Source organism: Lepidochelys kempii, chromosome 9 (genome assembly GCF_965140285.1).
Source record: "Lepidochelys kempii isolate rLepKem1 chromosome 9, rLepKem1.hap1, whole genome shotgun sequence".
NCBI classification, from domain to species: Eukaryota; Metazoa; Chordata; order Testudines; family Cheloniidae; genus Lepidochelys; species Lepidochelys kempii.
The window spans coordinates 102,955,697-102,967,527 of record NC_136388.1 but is presented as its reverse complement, the minus strand read 5'-3'; the positions used below and the strand labels follow the sequence as shown (position 1 = coordinate 102,967,527).

Below are 11,831 nucleotides of genomic sequence, written 5' to 3'. Positions count from 1 at the left end.
TACTCCTTAAATGCCAGCCTGCTCAGTGCCTGCTGACATCTGACCTTCCCAGGCTGGGAGGTGTCAAAAGTCCAAAGGCACTGAGAACCACCCAGAAAGGTTTGGCCACAGCAGCCAGAGAGGAGTCCCAAACTTAGTTCATGTTGCTTTATAATGCCACCTTCCAAATCAGGCCTTGACCTCTGACCTCAGGGTGTCCTATCAAGCAGGCCAGTTAGCTTTTTCCTCGTCATTTCATAGGCTAGGAAGAGGGCGCCGTTGGAGGGGAGTGCGCGTATCACTGTGGGCATCAGTCCACAGTAAAGAGCTGTGAAACCTACAACACAAACACCACGATCAGGTGAGCTCACCATGCCTGTGACAGACAAACAGAACGTCCCCTACGGAGCCCACAACAGCCTCAGCTTGGTGAGATTCTCAACCAGAGCAAGATATCAAGAGAAACCCTCCCAGGCAGGAGAGACCGAACCTGGGAAATGTCCAGAGCCCCTTTCGGAGAACCCTAGGAGAACCAGAGATTCCAAGGCCAGAAGGGACCATTGTGATCATCTAGTCTGACCTCCTGTATGACAATTCCCAAAAATAATTCTTAGAGCAGATCCTTTACAGAAACATCCACTCTTGATTTACAATTGTCAGTGATAAAGAATCCACCACCTTGGTAAGTTGTTCCAATGTTTAACTAACAAAATTTACACCTTCTTTCCAGTCTGAATTTGTCTAACTTCGGCTTCCAAGTGTTAGACCTTTCTCTGCTAGACTGAAGAGCCCATTATCAAATATTTGTTCCCCATGTAGGTACTTATTAGACTGTAATCAAATCACCCCTTAACTTCTTTCTTAAGATAAACAGATTGAGCTTCTTGAGTCTTGAAAATTAATGTTAATGGTCCAGAAAACTCTATAGCCAGCTCTTTCAAAACTCTTGGATGCAAGTTATTTGGACCTGCTGATTTTAAAATGTCTAACTTTAGAGATGGATTCAGTGAATGAAGCTGTCTGTGTGTCACCTACCTTCTGTCCTCAAGATATGAAGAAAGGAGAGCAGGAAGCCATCTTGCCGCCCTGCCATGGAAAGCACCTGTATCCGAGACTTCACTGAATCAATGGGATAGACGGCCAGCCAGAAACAGGCCCCCCCCATCCCACCGCTCACTGTTAGGGGAAGAGAACCTAAAATTCAACAGAGGGAGAGAGACCTCAGTGTGGAAAAGGGGAAAGTCATTGGGGATCTCCCAGATCCTCCAGAGAAATGCAAGCAAAGTAAGAGAAAATGAGTGCAAGCACCCAGCAGTACTGGGACTCAGGGGGACAGACCAGGCCAGGCAAATGAATTACATGATTAGAGGCTGAGCAGACCAGTCTGGAGTTTAGCTTTTGTCTTGGGCAGAGGGAGTGGAGGCAACAGGGCTAAGGGAGCCCAGTAAGTGCTGATGTCTCACCAAAGAGGCACTGGGCTTCCCACGTCTAATCTCTCTGAGGTGCTTGTCTGGCCTCCCTCACCGACATATCTGAGTGCCTCACAATCAATTGGAATTCATTTGCAAATTGGATACTATTAATTTAGGCTTAAATAGAGACTGGGAGTGGCTAAGTCATTATGCAAGGTAGCCTGTGTCCTCTTGTTTTTTCCTACCCCCCCCCCCAGATGTTCTGGTTTAACTTGGATTTAAACTTGGAGAGTGGTCAGTTTGGATGAGCTATTACCAGCAGGAGAGTGAGTTTGTGTGTGTATGGGGGTGGGGGGATGTGAGAAAACCTGGATTTGTGCAGGAAATAGCCCAACTTGATTGTCATGCACATTGTGTAAAGAGTTGTCACTTTGGATGGGCTATCACCAGCAGGAGAGTGAATTTGTGTGGGGGGGTGGAGGGTGAGAAAACCTGGATTTGGGCTGGAAATGGCGCACCTGATGATCACTTTAGATAAGCTATTACCAGCAGGACAGTGGGGTGGGAGGAGGTATTGTTTCATATTCTCTGTGTATATATAAAGTCTGCTGCAGTTTCCACGGTATGCATCCAATGAAGTGAGCTGTAGCTCACGAAAGCTTATGCTCAAATAAATTGGTTAGTCTCTAAGGTGCCACAAGTACTCCTTTTCTTTTTGCGAATACAGACTAACACGGCTGTTACTCTGAAACCAATCACTAGTGTATTATCCTCACACACTCCTGAAGTATTGTCCCCACTGTACAATGGTGATTGGGGCCCGAGAAACCAAGTGACTTGCTCAGGGTCTCACAGGAACTCTGCAGCAGAGCAGTGATTTGAACTCAGATCTCCCAAGCCCTAGGGTAGCATCTTAATCACTGAACCAGCCTCCTCTTGAACCACTGGACAATTCTTCCATTTGCAGGCCACCCCCAGAACCCTGCCCCCCTACCTCCTCAATCACCCCCAGGCTAGCCCCATATCCTTGCTCACCCCCCATAGTTCCTCTGGCATACCATGCAGCAGCTCACTGGAAAGCCTAAGGGAAGTGGGTGTCTGTGCGGATAAGCAGGGCTGTGTGTGGCTTGGCCTGGGGATGGCAGAAGGAGGGGGAAGAGAGCAGTGGGGGTGAAGCTCTTCTCTGATGACCCACGCACAAGTTCAGCCCCATGTCCCTCACAGCACTGCTTCCCCTCCTGGCCCCATTGCAAAGCTGCGCTCCTCCCATGTCCCCTTTTATAGAGCTTCATTCTTCCTGGACTCCCCAAGGGGCTTCTTATAGCTGCTTTCAACAACCACCAGGATGGAGCAACAATTACCAGATCTGGCAGGGGAGCCCATGTCAACGCACAGGGGAGGTATAAAGGTGGTAATACATAACAACACAGTTCGCTCTCCCTGTGACTAGCTATCAGCATTGCTACCTATTTATTAAATATGCTTTGAGGTGTGTATCTCATCAGTGCAAACCATAAAAAGCAAGGAAATCAGCAGTTACATCTTTCCACAACTCCTCAAATTCACCTTGTTCCTCTCAGTTTTCTTCTTTCCACCATCTGCAGCCCAAACTCATCATGGGAATATATATGTCATCCATACATCCAGCACTGAAACACAGCGACCTCTGAGCTAGAGCCCTGTGTGGGACAATTTTTAATCCTGCTCCTGTTCCAGCCCGCAATACACACTCCTATTCTCACCCACTCCCGCTATTATGGCAGCAGGTCCTGTGGGACCCATGGTGGAGGAGGGCACTGCAGGCCTCTACTCTGAGGTGGAAGACCATAGATATTTAACAGCCCACAGCAACCCTTCAGCAAAGGATGGGAAGCAAAGACAACTCCTGTATCCATTTGATACAGTGCAATTTAGGGTAGCAGAAAAAATGGTTACTGACCTCTCGTAACTGTTGTTCTTCGAGATGTGTTGCTCATGTCCATTCCATTCTAGGTGTGCGCGTGTCCACATGCACAATCGTTGGAGATTTTTGCCTTAGTGGTATCCGTTGGGCCAACTGTGGTGCCCCCTTTAGTGCCACACTCATGCATCGGTATATCAGGCACTGCCAGCCCTGCGCCCTCTCAGTTCCTCCTTGCCAGCAACTCCAACAGAGGGGTAGGTAATGGAATGGACGTGAGCAACACATCTCAAAGAACAACAGTTACGAAAAGGTAGATAACCGTTTTTTCTTCTTTGAGTGCTTGCTCATGTCATTCCATGCGAGGTGACTCACAAGCAGTATCCGTGGAGGTGGGCTCGGAGTTCACAGTCTTGCAGCTTGCGGCACTGCTCTGCCAAAGCCAGCATCATCTCGAGCTTGCTGGGTAAGCGCATAATGATATGTGAACATGGGTGTCAGGTGAAGCATCGACTGGGGGAGGCTAGCCCACAGCCGGCCCCTTCCCCCTGAGGACCTGCCCCCCCTCCACCGCGGGAGGCCCCCCCCGTAACCCCCCCGGCCTCTGAGTGCAGGATGGGCAATGCGTGGCCCCCGGCCCCAAGCACAGGGCGGGCAGGCAGCGCGCAGCCCCCCCAGCCCCAATGCCCACAGCCCCCCCAAGCACAGGGCTGAAAATTGCAGGGTATAGCCCTGAGATACTATGTCCAGCAACCAGCGGTCCGAGGTAACTGCGACCAGGCCGAACAATAGGGACGAAATGGTCGAGGAAAGAACAAGGTGGATCCGGGGAATTGACTGGGGCGTCGCTCTCGAGCGCACCTTCAAAACGAAGCATGCCGGGGGCCAGAAGCTTATTCACCAGGCTGGGCTGTGCAGGTGAGCGGGAGGAGGAAAGGTGGCGACAACTAAAGGTCGTGTCTCTGTCCCTTCTTGCAGACCCCTGATGAGGCTGCCACGGCCTTGGCCGGAACTGCTTCCGTGCAGACTGCGGCGTATGCATGCCCAGCAAGCGAAGGGTGGCCTTAATGTCCTTTAACCCATACAGCCTCGCATCAGTCTGCTCCAAAAATAGACCGTTCCCATCGAATCGTTCCCATCGAAACTAGACCATTCCCTGGATCAAGGTCTGCATCTCGTGGGACAGGCTGGCGGTCTGAAGCCAGGAGCTGCGTCTCATGACCACCGCCGACGCAAACGCCCTAGCCACCAAGTCGCACAGCATCTGGAGAGAGCACCTAGCCGCCGCAGTGCCCTCCTCCACCAGGGTGCCAAATTCCTGGGCCAAACCCTGCGGGAGGGACTCCTTGAACTTACGGAGGTTCATAAGTTAAAATTAGTTAAAATTGTACCTGCCCAAGAGGGCCTGATGGTTCGCCACCCAGAATTGCAGGCTGGCTGCTGAATAAATTTTTCTCCCAAAAAGGTCGTCTTTTGGCCTCTTTATTTTGGGGAGTTGAGCTGGTGTGCCCTGCTTGTCCTTTTCATTGGCCGCAGAGACAACCAGAGAGCCCGGAGGTGGGTGGGTATAAAGGTATTCGAACCCTTTGACCAGGATGAAGTACTCCTTTTTGGCCCTTTTGGAGGAGAGAGGATGGACAACGCGACCTTGGCAATTTTCAGAACCCCATTCCGTACTAGTAGTGCAGAGTGGGCTGGGATAGAGGCTGAGAGGATATTGAACAAGGTGTCGACCTGCTCAGCCATCTCCTCCACCTCTAGGCCCACGTTCTCAGCCACTTGTCGAAGCAGGGCCTTGGGTTCTTTAAAATCATCTGGTGGGCTGGCCCTGGAGGGTCCCACAGCCCTTCTTGTCTGGTGCCAGGGAGCTGTGCTTCTTCATTTTCTTTCTGGGCACCGGTGATGGGGAGTGGTGACGGGCAGAGCCCAGTGACGGGGGTGCGCTGTGCACTGAGGACGAGGTACTAGGTGAGTCTTGGTGGGACGGCTCGGAAGCCAGACTAAGGGAAGCCTCCATGAGGAGATCCCGCAAATGAATATCCTGCTCTTTCTGATTTTTGGGTCGAAACTTTTTACAAATACGACACTTGTCCTTCACATGTGATTCCCCCAAGCACTTGAGGCAGCTGTGGGGGTCACTTACTGGCACAGGCCTGTTACAGTCCACGCAGGGCTTAACTGGGACTCTAACTTCTAACTCCTAACTACACTTAACAACTACTTAACACTAACTACTATAAACAACTATTTACAAGGCCCTAAGCCTCAAAGTCAGAAGTGATGAAATCACTAGCCCTTGCTATGCACAGGCGGTAAGAAGGAACTGAGAGGGCGTAGGGCCAGTGGTGCCTGACATACTGATGCATGAGCATGGCACTCAAGGGGGGGCCACAGCTGGCCCTACGGATACTGCTAAGGCAGAAATCTCCGACAACCGCGCACATGGGCACGCACACACCTAGAATGGAATCAACATGAGCAAGCACTCGAAGAAGAATATAAGTGACTGACTTGGAATTTGGTTAGGACACTAGGGTTCGTACCCCAATTCTTACCAAAAAAGTGCCAAATGATCTTCACTGAATGATGAGTGATCAGAACCGTGGTGTCTCATCCGTCAGATGACACCTCATGTAAAAATGTAACTAGATACAGATGGGAACCACAGTGCCACTAACCAACATACTGGGGCTCTGATTGGTTCAGAACCGACTCAGAAGAAAGAACATCTCCTGGATTACCCTGGAGTGGTCAATCTCCAAGCAATACAACCTAGCTCGGGAGGGCTAATAAGATCATGGTCAGAGTTGGTATGGCTCAGTAATTCTGGAAGTTTGTGATCACTAGCACTGAGAATACCTAGAACTTTCAGAATACCAACCATCTCCTCTAACCTGGTACATACCAAACCAAAAATAGCTTCTCCATGGTGACATCTGTCATGACAATGGAACCTGCCCACTGCCAGAGCCTGATTTCAGGAGAGACTATAGTGGATTAAAGCTATGGTCAAGGTCCTGGAATCTGGAGAAGCTTCATTTCCTCAGGCACAGTCATGCTGAGAGAACCTGATACACATGGAGGACTTGCCTGGCCTGGTTTGGGAACCAGGATTTTTTTTATAGGTGCACAGACTAGTCACAGACAAGGAGTGTTTGGACTGCACCAAACAAACATTTTCCAGACAAGGCCCTAATGTTGTGAGCATTTTGGGTAAAAGGACTCCTGGAATCCTGCAGGGTTGCCTTGATGGCTGATGGCAAACTATGTATGAGGGTGGGACCTAAAACCCAAAAGAATCCAAGGGAAGATGGCTTTTGTTGACTTGTGTTTGTGTCTGTCTCTTTTCTTATTTTCCACTCTAAGTTGCAGAACTAGTGGATGTCAGGCCCAATGAGGCTCAGGCTCTTGTGTCTCTGGGGTTTGACAATGTACCCAGCTGTGCTGAATATAGTCCCTCCCTGCTTGTTTGATTGTTGATCCTGATGTGGGAGAGGAAGAAACTTCCCCTATCAAACTGACCCTGCCTCCCGCTCCCCAATCTTCAGCCTGACTGAATGTTGGTGGACAAGGGTGTTCCTGCCTGCCTGACAGAGGTGCCAGCTCTGGCCTGAGGTAACCACTCTACAACTTCACACCTGCATCTGATCATATCAAAGCATCTCTTTCCTTTTCCCTCCTCTTCTGCCTTTTCTCTTTCTGTGTCTGTTTATGGTTAGGAGAAAATTGATGTAACAAAACCAGAGCTTTGTAAGCAAGCTGAAAGCATATTGTTTGCAATCTGTTTGACACTGTTTTCATGACCATATGCATACTGCCATCATAAACTTAACAATGTCATCCTCATCATGTAAGAAAGGTGTAAGAGACTGAGCTGATTTTGTAAACTTTTTTCTTTGAGCACATCATTAATAAAATGAAAGGTTTACATTACGTGTGGACATTAAGAAGCTAGTACCTGAGCTAATGGAAAAGAACCCTAAAATATAGTACTAGCCATGGGATACAAAGTAACATCAAAATAATCCTGTAACCACAACATTTCTTCTACTGTCTCTAACAAGAAGTTTTCACCAGCAAAGTCAGGAAAGTTCTGGCTGCTTTGTACTTTGCTGTACTTGTTTACCCTGGTTGTAACTTAGATTATAAACTGTTTGGAGTAGTTCTTTTTAATTTTTTTGTTCAATACTTTGCAAAATGGGGCCAGAATCCTGAAAGGAACCCTTAGGCACTACTGTAATACAAGTTATTGTTGTGCTGGAGGGTGTTGGTGGCTGCCAGCAAATGTGTCTTTGATTTATGGGCAATCCTAGACATTGATGAAGCTGATGGATGTTTTGGCTGCCTTTTATTCAGGCTAAATGGAAGAAATAATTAAACTCCTTTATGGAGTTAGATAGCTGAATCAATAGAAGCCACCGCTCAAAGTGCTGGCCTGCATGGGAAAGCCTGAGCAAAAACTAACTCATGGAGAATAAGAGATTGGTGGAGCTGCATGTGTCAGAAAGCAGCAGAAAGCCTAGAGAAAGCCAGAGGAGCACTGGTAGTGTGGCCCTGACAGGGAGCAGAAACAGAGCTCCTTGAGACACAGGACTGTCTGGAAAGCAGGCATGGACTGCTCAACAAGGCAACTGCCTCTTGTTTTTTGTTCCTACTGTGTTCAGGAAAACCAGACATTGTGGACATTCTCTGTAAATAAAGAGGACTGAACTGAAGAAGTACCTGACTCACATAATCAATTTATCCTTCAAATGGAAACAACTCAGCAAGGCCACAAATATTGGCTAACCACTTGGTCAAATAGGCAACATTGGTGTTAGAACTGGGATAGAGTTTCCAAGGAGAGAAATTATAAGTTGGTATTACTGTGGAACCAAGATGGAACAAATAATGGAGGTGCTTGCAGAAATCAGAGATGGCCAAAAGGAATTAAAACAAGATTTACAACAAGAGCTGAAGACGTCTCAAAAGAATTTAAAATAGGAGCTGGAGATTTAGTGAAAGGAATTAAATTGACATCTGGAGGTTGCCTAGCAATGACTGAGAGATGACCGGCTGCTGGAGATAAAATGTTCATCAGGGCAGCAGCTACAAAGTATCCTGGCAATTTGGCAGCCCAACTACAGAAACTCTCAGTCTGGACTGGCAACGTGGATCCAGGATGTGACCAGCAAGAGGAGAAAGAGGAGAGGGTGTTCCAGGAACCAGGGAAGGTCAGGAAAGCTTTGGCCAACTTAGAACTTGCTAACACTGATAAGCAGCACTGAGGACTTTAGGAGCTAAAAGATTAGCTTCATCAAGAAATCAAAGGGTCAAAAGCCACAGGAAAAGCCAAGGCAAGGAATCAGGCCAGCCAGAGAACTTGAGAAAGACAGGATATTTACAACAGTTCTCGATCCTGTTTGTAGCCCACACAGGCCCAGACAGGAGAGGTTGGATTGTTCCAACTCAAGTGGTACAAAATCCCACTTCTGTGAGGGGAAAACTCCCTGGGAGGCTTACATAGCTCAGTTCAATTTCACAGCCCCAATGAATGGCTAGTGAGATGAACAGAGAGGTGGTTTCTAGCAGCTAACTGGAATGGCCCAGCTCTGATGGCGCTGCAGGATTCACTCCCAGAAAAGAAACTGAGTTATCTGTATCTGGTGCAAGCCCTTGACATGAAGTTTGGAGCTAGTCATCAATCGGAGCTAGCCAGGCACAGCTAAGAGCTAAAAGGAGTGTGGGGGAAAGAGACCACATGTAAGGAGATTTGTGTTCCTGGCATATCTAGATGCCAGGAGGACTTCTAGAATACATTAGGAATGCACCAAGTTATAGATGCTCAGATGGATGTGGATTTGCAGATTAAGATCAGTGAAAGAAGGCCAAGGTCACTCTGAGAGGCTGTGGAATTTGCCTCTGAACTTGACTCTTTCCTTGCAGCAGCCCACCAGAAGAGGAAGCAGACGTTAGTGAGGAGGATGGAAGCTGATCACCAGGAACCCTGTAAGTACAGCTTTGTGTCTAATATGCATGATGGGAAAGAGGATTCTAATGTGGTTCATGACATGATCCAACAACTGAAAAAAAATGACAGGTTTCAGAGTAACAGCCGTGTTAGTCTGTATTCGCAAAAAGAAAAGGAGTACTTGTGGCACCTTAGAGACTAACCAATTTATTTGAGCATAAGCTTTTGTGAGCTACGCTCACTTCATCGGATGCATACTGTGGAAGGTGTAGAAGATCTTTTATACACACAAAGCATGAAAGTATGCATCCGATGAAGTGAGCTGTAGCTCACGAAAGCTTATGCTCAAATAAATTGGTTAGTCTCTAAGGTGCCACAAGTCCTCCTTTTCTTTTTTTGAAAAAAAATGCTTAATGTGGTTTATAAAAGAAAGGAAATTGGCAAGGATGCAAAAAATAAGGGAAGCCATTCAGTTAAATGCTGGTACTGTGAAAAAATTGACTACAAAAGGAAGGGTTATTATAAATTTAAGGCAGCCCAGGACAGAGCATCCCGAGAACCTAATGAAAGTCCCTTACCCAGTTTGGGAAATGTGGGACACCAACCTGAAAGTGCAAACCTTGGAGGAACAAGAACTACTCCCACAGTTTTTGATTAGATCTGGGCAGCTGAACAACCATAATAGGAGTATGGCTATTGAGTATGTAATAGGATCTGTGAAATGCACAAGAATAGCGGACAGTGGCTCACACATAAGTTATTAGACTAGACAAGCTAGTAATGTTAGGAAATAGGGAACCAAAAACTGATCTCAAATGGAGACAGTGATGGGAACATGCACTTGTCCAAAAATGGGGAAAACTAGGTTTGAAAACTGAACCTCTGCAATTTGAGCAAGATGTTGGGTAGCTGAGCTAGTCAATGAGCGAGTTGTTTTGGATTTTATTATGTCCAACTGCTGGAATCAATGACAGGAAAGGAGTCCTGCAAATTCAGTCTGGAAATTCCCTTCAAAGAGGTGGCCCAGATTTTAAAAATTGTTTATAGGCAATTGGTTTGCAGTGAACAAATTGTTCTGCCTCCAGGGGGTCAGAAACCATAACAACAGCTACATGCTGTGGTAGCATTCCAGCAAGGAAAAGATGGGGTTTGGTTGAGATCTGCATTAAGACCTATGGTCTTGGGGGAAATTTTAGCTGCTAAAGTTATTGTGGATCTGAAGCAGGAATGGATTCCTGTTCATTTGCCAAATGCTTCTGAAAAAAAGTAAAAAAGGGAACCATTGTTGCAAAATGGGAACCAGCAGATCTAGTAAATGTGACTGTAGAAGAAAACTACAAGGGGATGGAAATAAAGGTAAGTTCCCAGAATTTTGACTGGACTTGTTCCAATGCAGTACCTCAGATTTAAAGGAGAAGCAGCAGAATGATCTAAGACACTTTTTGGTTAGAAATCAGAGGTTATTCTCCAGTTCCATCAAAGGCAGAGATTATACTGCACTGGTCCAGCACAAGATTGATACTGGGGAAAACTCACGCATTAAACAGCCACCTGACTATCAGTTGCTAAGAGAGAAGAGGTTTCAGAGTGGTAGTCGTGTTAGTCTGTATCAGGAAAAAAAACTAGGAGTACTTGTGGCACCTTAGAGACTAACAAATTTATTTGAACATGAGCTTTTGTGGGCTAAAGCCCACTTCATCAGATGCATGCAGTGGAAAATACAGTAGGAAGATATATAGATATACAGAGAACATGAAAAATTGGGGGTTGCCATACCAACTCTTAATGAGATCAATCGATTAAGGTTGGCTATTATCAGCAAGAGAAAAAAAACGTTTGTAGTGATAATCAGGATGGCCCATTTCAAACAGTTGACAGGAAGGTGTGAGTAACAGTAGGGGGAAATTAGCATGGGGAGGCTTTGTAGATCATTAAGGAAATGTATCACAAAGACATAATTGAGCCTTCGACCAGTCCTTGGGCCTCACTCATGGTTCTGGTTAAGAAAAAAGATGGCAGCATCACATTCTATGTGGACTATAGAAAACTAAATTAAGTCACTTTGAAGGATTCTTACCCATTGCCACAAATAGGTGATAGTATGCTGCAGCAAATTCAGTCTGTTTTTCCCCACTGGATTTTAAAAATGAGTATTGGCAAGTGAAACCAAAGGACAGGGAAAAGACTGTTTTCAGAACAGAACAGGACCTGTGGCAATTTAAAGTGATGGCTTTCAGCTTGTGTAATGCATCAGCCATGTTTGAGAAGCTTATGGAGAAGGTACTGCATGGCATGCCTCTCTCAAAATGCGTGTTATACCTAAATGATATCTCGGTATATGGAAAGACCTTTGAATAGAAACCCGCACATCTACAAATGGTCTGTGATAAGCTTAAAGCTGCCAATCTGAAACTGAACCCAAAAAAATGTGAGTTGTTCCAAAAAGGTAACCTAACCAGCACACACAGACAGTGAGGAGGTATTTCCACTGACCAAAGGAAAATTGAGGCTGTGCAGAACAGGTCAGCTGCTCAGCTGCTTTACAAAGTGCCCTGAAGTTTATCCAATAAGGAACCCAAGAGGCTGTAAC

General features: G+C 46.6%; 1 protein-coding gene across 1 annotated transcript in view; it reads right to left on the bottom strand.

Annotated features, from left to right (window-relative positions):
• Positions 1 to 11,831, bottom strand: part of LOC140916799 (mitochondrial ornithine transporter 1) — a 34,754-nt gene that overhangs the window by 4,670 nt on the left and 18,253 nt on the right. The window contains exons 6-7 of the mRNA XM_073358667.2: positions 1,015 to 1,173; positions 161 to 316 (exon numbers count right to left, since the gene is read on the bottom strand). Coding sequence (XP_073214768.1) covers positions 189 to 316; positions 1,015 to 1,173 — 287 coding nt within the window. The 3' untranslated portion in view covers positions 161 to 188. The remainder of the gene's footprint in view (positions 1 to 160; positions 317 to 1,014; positions 1,174 to 11,831) is intronic.